Source organism: Cheilinus undulatus, linkage group 15 (assembly GCF_018320785.1).
Source record: "Cheilinus undulatus linkage group 15, ASM1832078v1, whole genome shotgun sequence".
NCBI lineage: Eukaryota > Metazoa > Chordata > Actinopteri > Labriformes > Labridae > Cheilinus > Cheilinus undulatus.
This window is the reverse complement of record NC_054879.1, coordinates 41,746,277-41,765,306: the sequence shown is the minus strand read 5'-3', so window position 1 is coordinate 41,765,306 and position 19,030 is coordinate 41,746,277. Positions and strand designations below refer to the sequence as shown.

The 19,030-nt window shown below is 41.9% G+C and overlaps 2 protein-coding genes across 5 annotated transcripts; both read left to right on the top strand.

Moving 5' to 3' along the window:
• Positions 1-22: 22 nt before the first annotated feature.
• LOC121523052 (NADH-ubiquinone oxidoreductase 75 kDa subunit, mitochondrial-like) lies at positions 23-8,603 on the top strand. 4 transcript variants are annotated; one of them, XM_041807790.1, is made up of 19 exons: positions 23-374; positions 1,020-1,099; positions 1,449-1,549; positions 1,649-1,756; positions 2,093-2,169; positions 2,260-2,341; positions 2,459-2,589; positions 2,684-2,869; positions 2,962-3,096; positions 3,182-3,296; positions 3,381-3,526; positions 3,606-3,734; positions 3,869-3,998; positions 4,091-4,251; positions 4,358-4,512; positions 4,833-5,008; positions 5,082-5,216; positions 5,353-5,425; positions 8,038-8,603. In XM_041807790.1, the coding sequence occupies exons 2-19, from the start codon at positions 1,021-1,023 to the stop codon at positions 8,127-8,129; spliced, it is 2,211 nt and encodes a 736-aa protein (XP_041663724.1). In that variant the 5' UTR covers positions 23-374; position 1,020; the 3' UTR covers positions 8,130-8,603. The 4 variants fall into 4 exon arrangements, with proteins under 4 accessions (XP_041663724.1, XP_041663725.1, XP_041663726.1 ...); XM_041807791.1 differs by having other exon boundaries at positions 25-374; positions 1,020-1,078; XM_041807792.1 differs by lacking the exons at positions 1,449-1,549; positions 1,649-1,756 and having other exon boundaries at positions 43-374; positions 1,020-1,078.
• Positions 8,604-9,040: 437 nt separating this feature from the next.
• Positions 9,041-18,371, top strand: LOC121523050 (INO80 complex subunit D). The gene is made up of 10 exons (XM_041807789.1): positions 9,041-9,294; positions 10,909-11,155; positions 11,233-12,044; positions 12,178-12,271; positions 12,349-12,573; positions 13,750-13,859; positions 14,059-14,192; positions 14,330-14,553; positions 14,658-14,815; positions 14,915-18,371. The coding sequence occupies exons 2-10, from the start codon at positions 10,938-10,940 to the stop codon at positions 15,916-15,918; spliced, it is 2,979 nt and encodes a 992-aa protein (XP_041663723.1). The 5' UTR covers positions 9,041-9,294; positions 10,909-10,937; the 3' UTR covers positions 15,919-18,371.
• The last annotated feature ends 659 nt before the right edge of the window (positions 18,372-19,030 follow it).

Here is a 19,030-nt window from a genome sequence, read left to right as displayed (position 1 = left end):
CACTGGAGTTACTTAGATTAAAAGAGCCAAGGTTTGACCCCCGTGGGAAACTTAGCTGCACTCAGTTGTCAACTAAATTTGACTAGTAAATACTAAGTGGCTCAACTCTTAGATAAAATCTGAAATTGAGGGGAAATTCCTGTTGTTACTGCAGTATCTTCTCCCCACATTCTATCCCAAATTAGTGGGAATGAGATGCTGTTAAAGGCAGTTATTAATATTCAATTCCTTTACGATTAATACGTATTAAAAGAGAGGAAGCCTACCTATTTGGATTATGGTATACTGGATTACTTAATCCGTGACGCAGCACAATAACAAGACAGTGCGCAATCTGCGTGGCTGGCAGTCTCATGAGGACATTCGCTGACAAGGTAAGTGAATGAATGTCCAATATAAGGCTTGTAAAACGTTACTACATCTAGATAAAGTTAATTTTGAAGCACGTTTGTTGAATGCGAGCCGCTTTTGTAGAGGAAAAAATGAGGAAATTGAGCTGACTGGAATCCAGTTGACGTTAGCTTGTTTATGTCACGGGATGCTAACTTTGTCGGGCTAATAAATTAACGTTGCAAACCGCTTGACGCGGTGCCGGATAATAATTTAAACGTTAGAGCTACATAAATATTAGAAAACGTTAGTGCCACAAGCTAACGGTTAAACATGTTACGTCCCCTCTGCTAACATAATTTAGCACCTCGTTTGTCCAGCTGTATGGTGTTTTGTCGATTTCCTGACATTATGTGGGTTGTTATTTCATACATATTCGTAACAGCGTAGTCAAAAGCATCCGGAACTGTGGGGACATAATTTTAAATACGTCATGACAGTTTAGCGGCTCCCAGACGCTGTCTGCTCTTCAAAGCTAGCTAGCTAGCTTGCAAACTTACATTCTGATAAAGGCATAACGGTGGTCCGTGTCTGAAACCGTCGCCTACTTTGGATATTGAAAGCCTGGTTGTCACTTCAAGAAGTATGCTATCCATTAGACCTTACACATGATGTTGCCTCTCTTTCAGCATGTTGCGTTTGCCTGCTGTGAGCCGGGGTCTGTTGCCAGCAGCTATTACCAAAGGGGGTGAGTCGGCAGCTAACACTGGTAACAATATGCCACTTCATCATCTGATTAAACGTGTGTGTGTGTGCCCTGCATTTCTGCAGAACACCCACTTGTTGATTGTGTGTTTAGTGTCAGCACCAGGAGCTGTCAGTTTGTTCCGCTGATGGATTAGAGGCAGGATTACAGCTTTGCCAACCACCAAATTTGGTACCAGGCTGTTGCTGGCTCTATTAAGCCTAGAGTTGTCAATTGAAATAATTGGTCATTACTTTGGAAAAAAAAGAGTTTATTGTGACATGGTGTTACAGGCAGATGATGCCCAATTATATAACTGTTAAATGGTTCATTGGTAACAAAAAAAGTTATTGTTTTCTGTCTGTGCTTGAAGCTCGCAATGCAGCTACTGCAGCAGCACCTGCCAGCAACCTTGTGGAGGTGTTTGTTGATGGGACACCTGTCATGGTGGAGCCTGGAACCACGGTGTTGCAGGTAGAGTGGTTTTGTCATGGACATGGTTACATTTGAAAGACAATTCCTGTCAAACTGAGGCATTATATTAGATTTAACACAGACTGAATGTTGTCACAGGCATGTGAGAAGGTAGGAATGCAGATTCCTCGCTTCTGCTACCACGAGCGCCTGTCAGTTGCTGGAAACTGTCGGATGTGTCTGGTTGAAATAGAGAAAGTTCCAAAGGTATGTTTATAGAGTGCAAATGGTTGTTTTTGATTCTATTTTGGTAGCTATTAGGGCTGGGCAATTAATCAAAGTTTAGATTTCAATGGTTTTTAAACAGTTTCAGCTGTAGTTTAACCTATCTAATATTGTGTTGGTTGTAGTATAGAGTACTTTATTGCTTTTTTGTTGAAAAATACATCAAATGAGGAACTTAAAAAATGTTTAAATTGTAATGTTGGGAGGAAAATGCTTTTAGATTAATTTCCCAAGTTATTCAGCCCTAGTAGCTATGCTGATTTTTTATGGTTTCCTAAATCTCTGTATTTAAAATAATCATTTTCATTCATCTTGTAGCCAGTGGCGGCTTGTGCAATGCCAGTCATGAAGGGTTGGAACATTTTAACCAACTCTGATAAAACAAGAAAGGCCAGGTGAGAAAAACAGTCTCAAGAAAGACATACTAGATTTTGTGGTCTGTATTAAAGACTTTTGTGACGTTTTTGTTTATTAAATTTACACAGAGAGGGTGTGATGGAGTTTTTACTGGCTAACCACCCATTAGACTGTCCAATTTGTGATCAGGGGGGAGAATGTGATTTGCAGGTAAAAAAAATAACCACCTGCTTGGCATCTTTTTTCTCATAGCTACATTTTGTCAAACATTATTATCTTTAGAAATGAACTGAACCGTACCTGAACTGAATGTTGATTTGTTTTAAGGACCAATCCATGCAGTTTGGCAGTGACAGGAGCCGCTTCACAGAAGGCAAAAGAGCCGTAGAGGACAAGAACATTGGCCCTCTCATCAAAACCATTATGACTCGCTGTATCCAGTGCACTCGCTGTGTGCGGTGAGCCACATATCAATTATGTCAAGATTAAGTTAAGTTTCTGTGTATATTTAGAAGAGAAAAATAAGTATTACATTTTTTTGTTCTTCTACAGCTTTGCCAGTGAGATTGCAGGAGTGGAGGATCTGGGTACCACCGGCAGAGGCAATGACCTGCAGATTGGGACCTATGTGGAGAAGATGTTCATGTCTGAATTATCCGGAAATGTTATTGATATATGCCCAGTGGGAGCCTTGACTTCTAAACCATATGCTTTCACAGCTCGCCCTTGGGAGACAAGGTTATTGGACCTTCTTATGACTGACATATGATTAACTTTCCCTGGTGAGAGAGCCGTTTTTACGCTCATGTCCCCTCTTTGTGTATCTGCAGGAAGACTGAATCCATCGATGTTCTGGATGCTGTGGGAAGCAACATTGTGGTGAGCACCCGTGGCGGTGAGGTGATGAGAATCCTGCCACGTATCCATGAAGATATTAACGAGGAGTGGATTTCTGACAAAACCAGGTTCTTGTATTATCACACAAGGTCCTAGATTTTTGTTATTGTGTTTGCTTCATTGCTGAATGCCCTATTGCTGCCATCCTGACAGGTTTGCTTATGATGGTCTCAAGAGACAGAGGCTTACTCAGCCCATGGTGAAAAATGAGTCTGGGCAGCTGGTCCCCACTAGCTGGGAGGATGTGCTGACTCGAGTTGCTGGAGCAGTATGTTATTTATGATAAAATGACCCTTAACAGTACATGATCATTTGCAGCTAGGTTTCAGACTAGCATGTTGTTATTTCATAGTTGCAGGGAGTCACGGGTAATGAAGTTGCAGCTGTTGTCGGAGGCCTGGCAGATGCAGAGGCTCTTATTTCCCTGAAAGACCTGCTGAATCGTTTGAACAGTGACAACCTGTGCACAGAAGAGGGGTTCCCGATGGCTGGAGCTGGGTAGGACCCCAGAAAATGTAAAATCATCTCAAAATATCTGGGCTAAGGTTGACCTATGTGCTGACCTTGATTTCTTCAGATCTGACCTGCGTTCAAGCTATCTTCTTAACACTGGCATCGCTGGTATTGAAGAAGCTGACCTGCTGCTTCTGGTTGGAACACACCCACGCTATGAGGCTCCTCTATTCAATGCCCGAATCAGAAAAGGGTAAGGTGCTGCTGTACAGGATGTGTTTCTAAACCACAGTTTAAAGCTTGTGTCAAAGAAAAACTTTTGATATAAGTCAAGCATAAAAGCATAAAAGCATTTGTCTTAATGCGGTCTTGCTACCTCTGATTTAGATGGCTTCACAACGAGCTGCAAGTTGCTCTTATAGGAAAGCAAGTAGATCTAAGTTATACATATGATCATCTTGGGGAGTCTGCCACAATTCTCCAAGAAATTGCATCTGGAGTTCATCCATTTTCCCAGGTAACACCCTGAGAACTCTCAGTACTGCAAAAAATGTTATCAGTCAGTTTGACAGGCTCTTCCTTTTATTTTGTCTGTATCTTCTCTTGAAGGTCCTGGCCAAAGCCAAGCATCCTGTTGTTGTAGTTGGAAGCAGCTGCCTGCAGAGAGAGGATGGGGCTGCGATAATGGCTGCTGTGTCGACCATTGCGCAGAATGCTCGCGTCAGCAGTGGCGTAGAGGAAACCTGGAAGGTCCTCAATGTGCTTCACAGGTCATAGTCTTGGAAATTTTTTGCCAGGAGTCTAATGGTATCAGGAAATTGTCCAGAGCGGACATCTAGTCTGTTTACTCTGCTGCTGTTTTGGCCTTGTCTTCAGGGTTGCCAGTCAAGTGGCTGCACTTGATCTTGGGTACAAGCCAGGGGTGGAGGCTATCAGAAAGGAGCCACCAAAAGTTCTGTACCTGCTGGGAGCTGATGCTGGCTGCATTACTCGCCAAGATCTCCAAAAGGATAGCTTCATAATTTATCAAGGTCAGCTGTTTTACTGCACAGCAGAAGAAGCTCTTTCATTTACATTAATTTATCGGTGTCAGCTGAGAGCAGCAGTGTTATTCTATTTCACACGTGCAAAAGGGAAAACCTGAGTAGATGAATGGAGTAACTTAATTAATGCAGGTGCTTATGATTAACAGTAACACTTCTAAAGCAATTTGAACACCTACGGGGAAATTTTTGACCGAAGTGATACATCTCATGTCAGAAGCAATAAGATCAAATGATGGGCTGTCTTGTGCACACACTGTGTCTGTACTACAGTAGGAGTATTTCAGTTCTCTATGCCAAAACTTCAGGTCACCACGGAGATGTTGGCGCACCAATGGCTGACATCATACTTCCTGGAGCTGCATATACTGAGAAATGTAGCACCTATGTGAACACTGAAGGCCGTGCCCAGCAGACCAAAGTTGCTGTGACTGCTCCAGGCATGGCTAGAGAGGACTGGAGGATCATCAGAGCCATATCTGAGGTGAACTACAATAATGAATAACTATCTTAATACATGATAAAGAATGAGACTTAATGCTATGTCTTTATTTTAGCTTGCTGGAGTGACACTGCCATATGACACCCTTGATGGAGTGCGTGATCGACTGGCAGAGGTTTCCCCAAATCTGGTTCGATATGATGATGTTGAGGAGGCCAACTATTTTAAACAGGCTACTGAACTGTCAAAGGTCAGCTGTTCTTTTCCTCTAGCATGTGTTCAGTTGCCTTTAGAGAAAGCCCTAAGAAACATTTAATATAAACATATTTATTTGGTTTTATTCTTACTGTTCTCTATAACGGTGAAATCTGACTTACGTCTTCCAGGCTGTGAACCAAGAAGTTCTTTCTGATCCTTTAGTCCCCCCACAACTCACTGTGAAGGATTTCTATATGACAGGTGGGTCTCTAAAACATTCAGATTCTTCTCCTGCTAACTGTTATATTCTAAACTTGTCAGACATTCACAGCAGTGATATATAAGTCCCTTAATGTCAATAAAGCCATGATTACTTCATTATTAAGTTATGTAGTCATACTTAAACTGGGTTTTATAGCATTTTTCGTTGAAGCTTGTTTACAGTATGCCCTTTTCCCCTCCTCAGCTGCCTTTATATGTTATACATTATATGAACATTTTTCCCCTTTCTATATAAACAAATCTAAATGAAGATTCCTCCAAAGTTTTGAAACTCATATTTAAAATGTCCTGTTTACATGTCACTTACCAGAGTAGCAGTTCCCAAAGTTGACCCCCTGGGGGTCATGAGACACTGAGAGTGGGTCACAAGATGCCTTACAAAAAAACAAAGAATATCTTTAAATTGTCAAAAGTTGCATGAATTACCCATTTTGTTAGAAAATGTTTATTAAATTAGTTAAATTCCCCCCAAAAAATTCTTATCTGCCCTTACCTTTAATTTCCACATACAATGGCGGCCCCACACTCCACAGAAGTACAACTCTGACCAAAGGTTAATGACCTTGCACACTGGAAGCGTGTCTACAGCGCTGTGCAATATAATGCAGCACAGTCCTGATCAGCTTGAGACGAGAGCAGAGATCATGGGGAACTGCGAGTTCATGCAGGGATAGTATATCAACAATAGATTAATTTGCCTTTTTGGGGATGATTTACCATTTCATTTTGACATGATTCCATGATTTTATTGTTTCCACCATGGGTGAGTACATTATAAAATTGAAAGGTTAATGTTAGCTATAAAGAATCTGTGGTTTCATTTAAAATTCTGTGGCTTTTCAACCTCAGAAGTTGACTTTTCCACATCAGTGGCGCCTTTGTAAGCTGTGACCCACTGGCCTCTTTATGACCGTTTGCTCGTGCTGCAGGATGAGATATAATGTTGGTATAGTGATGATTTATGATTGGAATTCAGTGCATTTTGTTGTACTTTAAAGTTAGCTGGATACTATGAAAGTTTTTACGGCTGTTTGGATTGATCTGCTGTACGTGGATTGATGCAGTTTGGCAGCAGCCAGAGCTGGAAACAGACCTGCAGTGTGTCTTCAGCAAAGTGGAGCAGAGCTGTGACACGCCGGAGCTGGACTGGAGCGTGGGCAGTGAAACTGCTCAATTGACTGGAGCAGTGGTTCCCAAACTTTTTTGGTCTGGCCCCCCTTTAGCTGAGGGAAAATATTTTCAGGCCCGCCCTTCCCCTCCCTTCATATCAAATTGTAAAAACATGTAAATGTACAGCACACACACTGGCAATTACAACTTTTGCACACAAATCCCTCTTCTTTTTTTTAGAATTTACCACAACATTAAACCTAAAAACTTACGGTTTTAAAATTATGACTCTCTGAAGATGAACAGTGAATACAAACTTAACAAACACCTTGATGATTTCTAATTCCTGCAATAATTTCAGTGACTTCGTGGGCATTTTGGTTACAGAACTCTTGAGTCTTGGGTGCAGCTGCGAGTGACAATCTCAGGCCATTTTCAATGTCCAGCTTTGATTTTATTTTTGTCTTAATTGCAGCAACAGTTTAAAAAAAAACCTTTCTCACTCAGGTAGGATGTTTCAAAAGGGAAGAGTGTGGCCAAGGCTCTCAATGACATTGTTGAATCTAAGGTGTCATCAATGAGCTGCTCCTATTCTGTGGTGCTAAAGTCATCAGCTTGTGTTCCTTAGCTTTGCCTTGCCACGCCCCCTCATCATGACCTCGCGCCCCTTGGGGGGGCCCACGGCTAGAAAGAGTGGTTTGCTTCACAGTACGATTCGGATGGCGGATCACAGCCATTGTATATGGAAATAAGGGGTTAGGTACAGTGGGGAACCCTGGTCTCTGGTACCATTATTTTTGGGGTTGTGGGCAAAAAAGATTGTGAACCCCAACAATAGAGGAAAAGAAAAAGCCATCCAGTAGTGCTTACCACTACTTACAAACAAAAAACTAACTTTGTTGCTACTGCAGTTGTGAAAGGGAAACACAGTAAAGATTCACATCACGATGAAACATAATAAAGAAAGAACTACTTTGTAGGCATGCATGTGAAGACAAAGAGTTAATACTTAAAAGCAATAAAAAAAATTGTTTTTTAAAATATTTTACTGTGCATGGTTTAAAATATATAAAATTTCTTTATAACAGTAACTAATTGTATGATTGTAGAGCTCATGCACTGAATGAGAAGAAAATGTCTCTCTTGAAACTCAGCTACTGCGATATTAATTATTATTTCAGAGTGGTGCACTGTTTTTTCAAAGTTCATATCAATGTTTCTATATGTCAGTTTTACACAGAAATGGCATAAACTTGATGCGAAACAATATACTATATATAATACCAATCATTTTTCATACAACTGAGTTTTAACTGCAAACCTTAATTTGTATTATTTTTTATTCTAATATGTGTGTGTATGTCTTTAAGGGTTCTTTTATATGCATCACCCATTGAGTTCTAGTTTGACCTATTGACATACTGGATTTTCACCTTAGCTTTGCAGTACAGACTTTAAATCTTGTTTGTTTTTACCCATAGATCCAATAAGCAGAGCCTCCCAGACGATGGCCAAGTGTGTGAAAGCTGTCACGGAGGGAGCACAAGCTGTGGATGAGCCAGCCATTTGTTAGAAATCAGTGAATAAACATCAAAAACATAACTGGCTTTAAAAAGAAAAAACAAAGATACGCACAACTCCACTATTTGCACATTCCTAGAAACCTATTTATTTGCACTTTTATTTTGATATAGAAAATGTGTGACTTTAATAGATGCCTAATCATTGATGTTAATTATGGAACTAACACACTTTATTAACCTGCAGAAATGTATGTGCTACTTGCAAGTTTAAAATGTAAACTAAGTTTACCAAATATCCAAAGGCGCACACCTGACAGTGTAAACTTTACCTTTTAGAATGCACTTAATAGTTGCTGTGACCAAAGGTTTTAACTGTTTATCCTTTTATGATAATCCAGTATTTTGTCTTCCAGTGAAGCTTCCAAGATTAAATTGTTAATGCATATATTTTCCTAAAGGTATACTGAATTTATTATAAGGTTGGTCATTTTTGTGAAAATGAATAAATCAGTTTTCTGCAGCAAGCCTTATGGTCTTTGCACATGCCCTATTTGAATTTGTACTCCGTTTTGTATATTACTGTTCTGTTTTAGTAGTATCTTTTCAGTAGTAAACTTTTCCGCCCTGAACCTCTGTATCTTCTTGGCACGTGATTCATCATCAGTGATCAGCCGGTAACAGTGTGGCAGCAGAGCTGGTAACTCATTCATATGGAAGACGATAGCCGTGGTCCAGGTGGAATATACACTGTAACACTTATCTGGACTTCTCTGTCCGTATGATTTACTTCAGTAGCCTCAAACATGGTACACAGTAAAGGACACTGTCCTAAACACAAACTGCTTTATTTCAAATGGAAAATAAAACGACATTTTACACTGTAGAGGTTTTTAACAAAGTTGAATTTCCAATATGGTAGGAGAGGTTGTTGTTGTTGAGCGGATTGTTGTCATGTCCCCGCAGTGCCTGTAGTGGTGCTGTGAGGAGTCTGCTGTGGATCCAACAAAAATCCTCAGCAGCCTACCTACGGCTTGTAATTTGCTCTGGATAGCATATATTTACATGCATCCTTATTTCTAGATATTCCGAGCTCGATGAAGATCACTATTACTTACCTATCTCGAATATCGATACACAAATAGCCTAGCTGATCCTAGGAGTCTTTTCGGCCGTCTAACTGGAGCGAATACCGTACACAGCCCATACCAGTTCAAGGTAAGCGAAATCGTTTGCAGCCTCGGTCTCGATTTTTGAGTTAGCCGTTTTACCCAGGCTTTGGTCGGCCACGGCGTTCAACTGGAGGCCGCTGTGCTATCAGAGCTAAAAGGCCTCTAACTGATGACTCATTTATTTTAAAACTTCTCTTGTTACCAAATGACTCGTAATCATAAGAAGAAGTGGGGACCAATGCGATGTCAATAGCTTTAAGTCCTGTAGACTGCTATTGTCAGATTATGTAACGATGGAGGCTTAAATTCATATCGATTATCACAGTGGCCTTCGTGGATAGGCCTCAAGCCTCGTATTTAGACCCTTTGTTTAAATGTATTTACTCACAAATATGTCATGTTCGCACATAAAACAACCATATCACTGAGGGGCGACTATATATTGTTTGTATTTTCTGATTATAATGGTAATTTTTCTCTCAAAACTTGCCTGAAAATAAACCTTTAAAGTGTTACCATTAGCTGATGTTTCCGTTTCCTGGTTAGCTACCGCCTACTAATTTGTGTTTTTAGCTTGGCTAGCATGCTAGCTCAGCATGAAATTCAACTTTTCGTATATGTTACACCTCATGAACATGTATATCCACCCAAAGATGAACAAAGTTATATACTTTAGCTCAAATTAAGGGTTTGTGTTTGACACATGAATGTATTTAATTCCACAGTATGAAGTTTTCCCTTTCGCTCCGAGCTATACAAGCTAGCTCGCCGGAGCAGAAGTGATAGTGTAGCTAGCGGTTTGAACCGTTACCTGCCCGCCCGGTTCTCCGTCTCTACCTGAAATAGTTTACTTTGAGTTAAGCTTATACAAATGTTGCTTAGCCGACCTTTACATACGTGGCCAATGTGCAACTTGGCTTACGGGACTGCTTCACTTCTCAAACCCAACTTGCAAACACTCTGTTATTAAATTTAGCAGCTAGGCTAATGCTGGAGCTGAGGAGCTAGCGCTGTAATTATAGTTACTGTATATCGGGATCTACCAGTGGCATCTTATTAGCAATGCTTGTTTATCACGAGGCATAACAATCAAAACATGTTTTTTTAAAGTGCTGAATACAAAAGGTGACTTTCTCCTTATTTGAGCGTTCTGGTGGCTCTGTAACGATGTAACTCAAACAGAAGTGACTGTAAACTGCTGTTAACTTTGTTAGTCCGGTTTCAGTCTTGCATTTCTCGTCTTGCACTTTCACTGTCATGGTTTATGTACTACCTTGAAGGTTTTTTTAATAGACTGCTGAATAAAATCGCTGTATAGCAGCGAGATATGGTGACAAAGTAAATGTGTGTAAAATTAGAGCCAATAGTCAGAGAAAAGGTTAGTCTGAACTATGAAGCTTGCCTTTAAAAAATAGCATACACATTAACTGTTACTCATAGCATATGCCAGATGTTAACGTGATAATTCGTCAATACAATCACGTGGGTGCTCTGAATGCTGATTCCCATTTAACACTGATATAAGGTATTATTTTGATGAGTTGTAAGCTGCTGTAGTGATGACTTATTCCATGCCTCTTTTTCCTGCATGTGCATGCCTTGTTACCTCTGTAGTATGAAGTGATGTAACTCTTGGTTTCCCCTGACTTTATCCCATCAGCTGATGTTGTCACGAACAAGAGTAACGTGATGTATGAAGGCAAACACATACACTTCTCAGAGGTGGACAATAAGCCGTTGTGCTCATACAGCCCAAAGCTCTGCAAGCAGCGCAGACTAAATGGCTATGCTTTCTGTATCCGACACGTTCTGGAGGATAAGACAGCCCCCTTCAAGCAATGTGAATATGTGGCCAAGTACAACAGTCAGAGGTGTACCAACCCCATCCCTAAGTCTGAGGACCGCAGGTATGTTTGTGCATTTTTAAGCAGAAAATGTGATTTTTAAAAGCAACACGTAGTGAGGATGTTGTCTTGTTTTTCAGATACTGTAACAGTCACCTGCAGGTTCTGGGCTTTATCCCAAAGAAGGAACGGAAAAAGAAGCATGATGCTTTGGAGGATATGCGCTCACGGGCTCACCTGGAGTCAGTTGCTCTCAACATAACTGTGCCCTCTTTAGCTCTGAAAGCCCCAAATGGTTTAGATGAACTCCCACCATCTCCCCCTTGTACACGCCTGTTACCCCTCCCTGATGGGGAACTCCTGGACCCTTTTGCCTTTTACGAGGATGACACAGACGGTGAGGAGGTGGGAACTCCTCGGAAGGCCAACGTCATCAAGAAGAAGCTGCAGAATCGTCTGGTGCTTAACCAGAAGCTCTGCCATGACACGGACCTCTTCCAACCACCCCCTGAGCACTTTAGTCCCTCACCTGTCTCCCGCGTTCACCCCTCATCGCCGCTTAACACTCACCTCCCACGACAGCAGCCAGGTCTCCTTCAGCCATCCCAGCACTCCAGCGTGACTTCCTTCATCTTCCCAGGAAAGCAGCAGGGTTTATTATGCAATCCATCACCACCTCAGACGGTCAACTTTCTGCCTCCAGGGATGCCCGCTAATGCAGCACCCAGTCCAGTGCAACCCTCTGGGCCATCACTCAGCAGGAAAATGCCTTTCACTGCTACTCACTTGCCTGTCAGTTGCAAGGAGAGTGGCAGCAGCAATCAGCGGCATGTGGTGGTCATGCGTCCCGCTGCCTTTTCACCTTCTGCCAGCTGCCTGGCCAGGTTGCAACACCTGGTACAGCTCTGTGCCAAGAGACATCGGGAGCATGAAGACCTCTTTCCTCATCTAGGTGCTTAATTTACGTGCATTTAGTGCTAGCTGTCAAACTTTTCAAAAATTTTTACTTAAAAGTTTGATATCTCAGATATTGAGTGATGTGTCAGATTTGCTGAGGTAAGCTGCTCTAACAAGTTGTCTTCCAGGATTGGACTGGTCTGAAGACAGTGCTGATGACGATGACGAAGAGGAGGCTGTGGCTTTTGTTCCTTTCCAGAGCTCTTGGAGACCACAGAATGGGTCGGTGTCTCACAACCTGACACCAAATTTTAAACTTTGACTTATGTCTTAACTGTGGTTCAATCTTTTTTAAACAGGGTGGAAGATGATAGAGGTTCCTCACGGAGAACACGGCTACTCAGGCTTTGCTCATACCTCCGTGAGAAATACAAGCACATGTGCCGGGAGGAGAGAGCGCGTATCCGCCAAAAGAGATATCGCTATGCCTTCCGGAAAGCCTTGCTGCATGCTGCCAGTAACAACCCAGACTGTGCGGGGCAGCTGATCCAGGAGTTACGTGGTGCCTCTCGAAGCTCCTCGAGGTATTCTGACCAAAGTCATATTAACCTTTTTTAAGCTCTCAAGATTTTTTAAACAAAACGGAATACAAATATGCGAGTCCCATCATGATTAAAATAGTTTTTAAAAATCTGTTGAGTCTACCATTAATATACTTGAAATTCAATGTATATTATCTTTATGATGGATCCAACATCTATGTACTTGCAGCTTTTTGCCTCTTCTAATCTTGTAGTCCTTAACCCTGAGAGCTCACAGCAATTTTTACCACCATCATGTCTCTTCTGAACTTTTTGTCTTAAAAAAAGTTTATGGGACTCTAAAGACAAAAGAAAAAAACAAATCGGAATTTGAAACTCATTGGTTTTTATTTATAACACAGAAAACATTAGTGACTAAGCCTTTTCTTTGCACATACTTGTTCTTCTATCTTTTAGAGACACAATGTTGAAAAATAAAACATTCTGTGACTAACAGTTTTCAAAATATCTACATATATATACAAAGAAAAAGTCCATGTTTTTTTTTTTTTGCAGTTAGATTCATTTATGCCATTCCTCAAAGCAGTAGAGGCCCAACTGCCCCTCCCACAATGCATTGCGATAAACAACATGGCGATGCCCTGGGCAAAAAGCCGAAGTAAGTGGTCAAAAATGGATTAAAAATGGATAAAACAATGTGGATTCAATCTGTAAAGACCCAGAAAAGTCACAGAAATTCCGTGCTGGCTAGAACGGCATCATTTAGGGCTGCGGGGACATTGAGGGTAGCAAACAAATGACAAGAAAGTCAGCTTTCAGAGGAATAAAGAGTAAATGTCTATGACTTATGGTTCAAAAGTTATTAATGTTTTTATAAACTTGTCACTTCTTGTTATTTACGACAGCAACCTCCTCAGAGACCCTGGAAAGTCAGCCAAGTTCAGGGCTCTCTCGAAAATGTTCTGTAAGAGCTACGAATGCATGGAGAACATGATCAGAAAGGCACAACTGAGAGCTTTCAGATGAAAAAAAAATAAAAAATTCTTAAGTGCCTACGACTTACGGTTCAAATGTTACAAAGTGATTTAGGGATGTGCCTGCAGCACGGATCCGTGCCACGTGAGCTCTAAGGGTTAAAGCCAAATAAAAATCTCTATAACTTGGTGAATATGGAGAGTTGTTGCTGTTTTTTTCAGCCCTCTGTCTCTTCTTTTACAGTGATTCTCCAGCAAGGCAGCTGAAGACAGATCCAGGGACCTGCACTGGCAGCACAAAGGGCCAGGCCTGCAACAACAGAGCGCTGCCCTTCACTCGACACTGCTTTCAGCGTATCCTTTCCACTAAAACTTACAGAACTGATTGATCACAATTGATAGCACCAAAGTAGAACAGGAAAATAAATTCACTACATCATGTTTGGGCACTTAAAGCAACTGATCAGTGATCTAAAATTCCAACCTTTTTGATGTAATTGTATGACTTCTGTTGTCCCAGGTATTTTGTAACGTCCTTGATTGAAATCTGTAGATATCCTGTTGAACCGTTCCCAGCAGCTCTTTGCGAGTTGCACAGCCAAATTTGCTGATGGTCAACAGTGTTCCATCCCTGTGTTTGATATCACGCACCAGACACCACTCTGTGAAGAGCATGCCAAAAAAATGGTAAGATCACATTTTGGGAAGTGGATGAAAGGACTGATTATTGTGTCTTGGGTATAAATATCAACTAACCCAGCTTAACAAAAAGACTGAAAACAAAGCTCTCTTGGCTCTACAACGTCTCAATTCTTTCTGCTCAGGATAATTTCCTGCGAGGGGACGGTAACAGACGAGTGCAGCACCAGCAGCAGCAACAGCGAAAGCCGCGCAAAAAGACCAAACCACCGGCACTCACCAAAAAACACAAAAAGAAGAGGAGAAGAGGGCCGCGGAGGCCGCAAAAACCCATCCCCCCAGCGTTGCCGCAAGGGAACCTGGGAATGCCTTCTACAAGCCTTGCCATACCCTCACAGGCCAGCATCAGGTCTGCTACACTGTTGTCAATGTTGATGTTCAGATAGAGTGTAAGGCTAGTAAGTCTCTCTCAAGTTCCTCTGTAAGCTTTTTTGTTGGTCATATTTGTTGCAGGAGCCCTTCAACTCCAGACCTGAGCACAGATGAGCTTCCTGACGATATCACAAATGACATGGCAGACATTCCAAATGATCTAGAGCTAAACCAGGAGGATTTCTCTGATGTGTTGCCCAGACTACCTGATGACCTGCAGGACTTTGACTTGTTTGAAGGTTGTCTTACAGCTTTTTCTTATGAACCACTTAGTGAGCAATAACAAAGTCATCCTTGTGGTTTTTAACATGGTTTTGTGTGTGGATATTTGTGTTTAGGTAAGAATGGGGAGTTACTGCCCACCACAGAGGAGGCTGAGGAGCTGGTGCGTGCACTGCAGGCTATGGGCTCCTACCCAGATTCTCTGGTGTGCCTGACCTCCATAGGAGACCTGGCACCCTCTGAAGGAGTGGACCACCGAGCTATGACTGTGTTCCCGGGTCCAGTCCAGCCGGGTGGAATGGGAGATCTGCTGAACAGCCGCATCCCCACTGAGAACTTCACCAGCCTAGAGCTGGAAGACAACCTACTGCAGTCCACTGGGGGTCAGTTCCCCCCCTCACCGCCATCTCAGCCTGCTAACCAGCCCCCAACGTCATGCTCTAACATGACCTCATCTTCTTCTACCGTAGCCCCCTCCACCACCTCTCTGCTCACTCAGACCTCCATAACAGAGCGAACGTTTTCCCGGACACACACATCACATGTGCTCGCAAAGGCGGATGCACCCACATCGTCTCCTCAAGGCAGCCACTACAGCAGTGAGCATGTGCCATCCCCATACAGCGACCACATATCATCTCCCCATGCCAGCTCCTTTCAGACGGACCCCCCTCTGCTGCTGGAAGTCCCAGGACCCCCACGCTCGTCATGGAACAATCTTCCTCTCCCCCTCACTGACCCCACGCAGTTTGGCAATCTCATAGGATCAGAAAGTCATCTCATATCCACCTCCCTGTCCACTCCGCCAGCCACAACCCACTCTGTGACGCTGCAGCCCATGGCTGCACTCTCAGCAATGCCTCAGAGCGGCATGACGGGTCTAACGACTCCCACTGCCCCCACATCCTCATCACATGATCTCCTGACCTCCACGCAGCCCAAGCAGCAGCTCCCTCAGTTCAGTGCGGCCTTCGGCCATCAATTGGCCTCCCACAGTGGCATCCCGAAAGACGTGCAGCCCAGCCACAGCTCCACAGCGCCCCCAGCTGGCTTTTCAATAGTTAGTGCCACCGCTGCAAGTGCCAAAAGCGCCACGCCACCTTTCACGCAGAGTAAATGAGAGCACGCGGCCTGCAGCGGCTGCATTCTGGTGTGTGGACTCACAGTCACTTAGAACCCAGTCGACCCTCCCCTCTCTATCTGCTACATGTGTGCAATGTGGTAATAGTGCACTATTTGATTATGAATTTGCACAGACCTCAGATTATTCCTCAATATTTTATGTTTCCCTTCTTTTACTCTGCAGCCACACGGTCTCTGGGATTCTAAGTCAGTGCGAGTCCACTCGTTCGATGCCTTGTGGTTTCCTCAGCAGGGGGTAACAGTGACACTCTGTGATGAAGTGACCAGGGGAAAGTAGGTGGAAGGACCTTAACAGAGATTATGTGTCACACTCAGTGGTCACTTTGCCACTCAAAAGTCCCGTCTTTAATGATCCACTGTACCCTGCCTTGCTCAGATGGCCATTGCATTTTTATTTCTCCTCCCGTTCCTCACACTGCTTCTGTCATCCTCTGGAAAAGACGAGTACTGGTTGTGATCTTTGTGACCCATTATGTTTCAAGCTATTTAACTGTTCATCATGATAAAGACTCTTACTAAGTCAGATTTCACAGTCATAAGGATTTACCAAAATACTTTTAAACAGCTGTTTTTATATTGTGTATTGTATATTGTGCTCATTTATTGGTTTGCTCAGATGTCAAAAATCTCTGACCTCCCCATTGGTTGTGGGACTCTGAGTGGCCTAGTAGACACTTGAAGGTAAATTTAGTTTCTTAAAGCAATAAACACATTAACATAACTCTAGCTTCATAAGGTATTTTATTGGTCTCGTGACATGTAGCTTCATTTACTGAAAAGGCTGGATCAGGAAGATATTTTGGCCTCTATGGGTGTTGTAAACGATCGATTTTACAACAGTTTCTCAGAAATAGAGCCTCTAGAGATCAACAATCAGGTCAGCCGAACTTCCTCTCTCAAGTGGATTTTAAAGGCTTACACACGAGTTTCAGTGTTAATGTTTCAAGGTGATGAAGGCGCAATCCAGGGACTTTAAGTGTCTACTCGCAAAGGTGCTCTCTGGTCCACATTTACAATGGTCTTACATGTCGTAGAAAGCAAGTCTAGCTTCAGGACTTAAAGGAAACTCACTATAAAACTCCCACTGAAGGTGAAGTAGGGATTTACTGTTTGTATTTACTCAGTTATAAAGTGATTTTAAGAAACCTGGGCTCTGATTTTAACTCAGAAATGACAACTCTGTATACTGAGAGCTCTTCCCCTGTCTGTTAACAGCTCACACAGCAGTACAACCATGGCTTTTAATAGATATAAGACATTTGACTGATTGTCAAACATTGTTGAGTATTAGCTATATAGAGTAGAAGTCTCTATCTTGGGGTTTGTCGGTGGATTATTGAGTAGCAATGGGTTGAAATTGTTATTTGCAATGTATTCAGTGGAACCTGTGTCTTGTAGAATGAGTCTTGTTTTTTAATGGCTATCAAAATGCTTGTTACGTTCTCTATGAAGTCAGAGGGATCAATGTTTGTATGCTGTGTATGATGTCAGTTTGTTTTTTAATATTCTCATGGAGGATATTTTTGATAGCTATTAAACTCCAGGAAAAGTCTGAGATTGCATGGGGCAGCATTAATAATAATAATATCAATATATGATTATGGTCACTGGCTTGGTGGTATAAATCATAGGAATGTATGAACATCATCATTTCATTTTGTGAAGAGAAACAGTTCAGTATGCTTTCCCAACATAAATTTGCACAGAAGCGGGTAGAGGCTGGTGGTGTTTCACATGTCCCGTGTCTGTTCTGCCTTTTCTTTTTTTTTTGGCTTGGACGCTCATTAAATGAACAGCTGCCATCATTACCGGCCATGAGCCTGCACCAGAACCCCCCCCCCCTTCATTCCTCCCCCCCCCCCCGTGTCCAGCTGTGACGAGGCCCAGTTCTGTCTCTCCCTTCCAAAGAGAAAACACGTTCTGAAGTGTAAACCTGTAGCTCCACCAGAGAAGGCCGGGCCTCTCCGTTACCGCAGTGTTGCCACTAATAATCCTTGTGCCCCTTAAATAAAAAAAATGAATGGAAATGTTTGCAAGGCATTACTGCTGTATCCACAGAGCATGAGATTAGTCACCGCACCAGTTTCTTCTCCCGAAAATCACGTAGAACAAAACGAAAACAGGGCTCGTAGGCACATTAACTGCTTGACTTCAGAAATGGCTGACAAATTCCTATACTCATTGAATGTACTGTATTACTGTTTTTAAAGATAGGATGAGCTAATCTAGTCACCTTTTGTTATTGGTCCTTGTTTAATTTGTCTAAGGTATTTTTTGTATACAAAGGTTTACATTTTTATGTATATTTTCTTGTGTACAAATTATGTAATATGTGTACAAACACTGTATGTAATATCTGTATATAGTGTGAGAAATTTGATCTTTTGTTTTTGGATGTATAAATAAAACTTGCTGTGAGGTATTTGCTGACATAGTTTATTGTGGGTTTTATTATGAACCTGTGACACATTGTTTCCATTATACATGAAGGCTGACACAAGATTATCTTTGGTATTTTACTCATGTCTTTCCATACACATGAAAAAAAACATAACTGTTTTTAACTCTACTGATGTCAGAGAATTTAGTATTTTAGTTGTCATTACAATTAAAGCAAAGCCAGGCCAAATGGCACAGATTTTATGAGAACATAAAGATATTTGAAATATAACTTCCCACTAGGGCTGCAGGGTGGTGCAGAGGTTAGCACTGTTGCCTCACAGTAGGAAGGTCTGAGGTTCGCTTCCCTCTCAGGGCCTTTCTGTGTGGAGTTTTCTAATTCAGTTTCATTCATAAACAAAGTCTGGTAGTAAAATGGTTTTGATGAAATTACCACACTTCAAACATTACAGACTAAAAAACTGTTCATAAATAAAAAATAAATACATTAAAAGGTCAGAGGTCTAATCCAGGAGTAAATTATGCATAGATAATTTAGAAAATAGGTACACAAATGGTGTCTCACTTTAGCTTCATAGCTAAAGATAACGTAGCTACATGGATAGTGTGATTACATATCTTACATAGCTACATTGTGAGCTTCGCTGTTGCTATGTAGCTCCAGTATATCAAGCTAAGTTAGCTTTAGT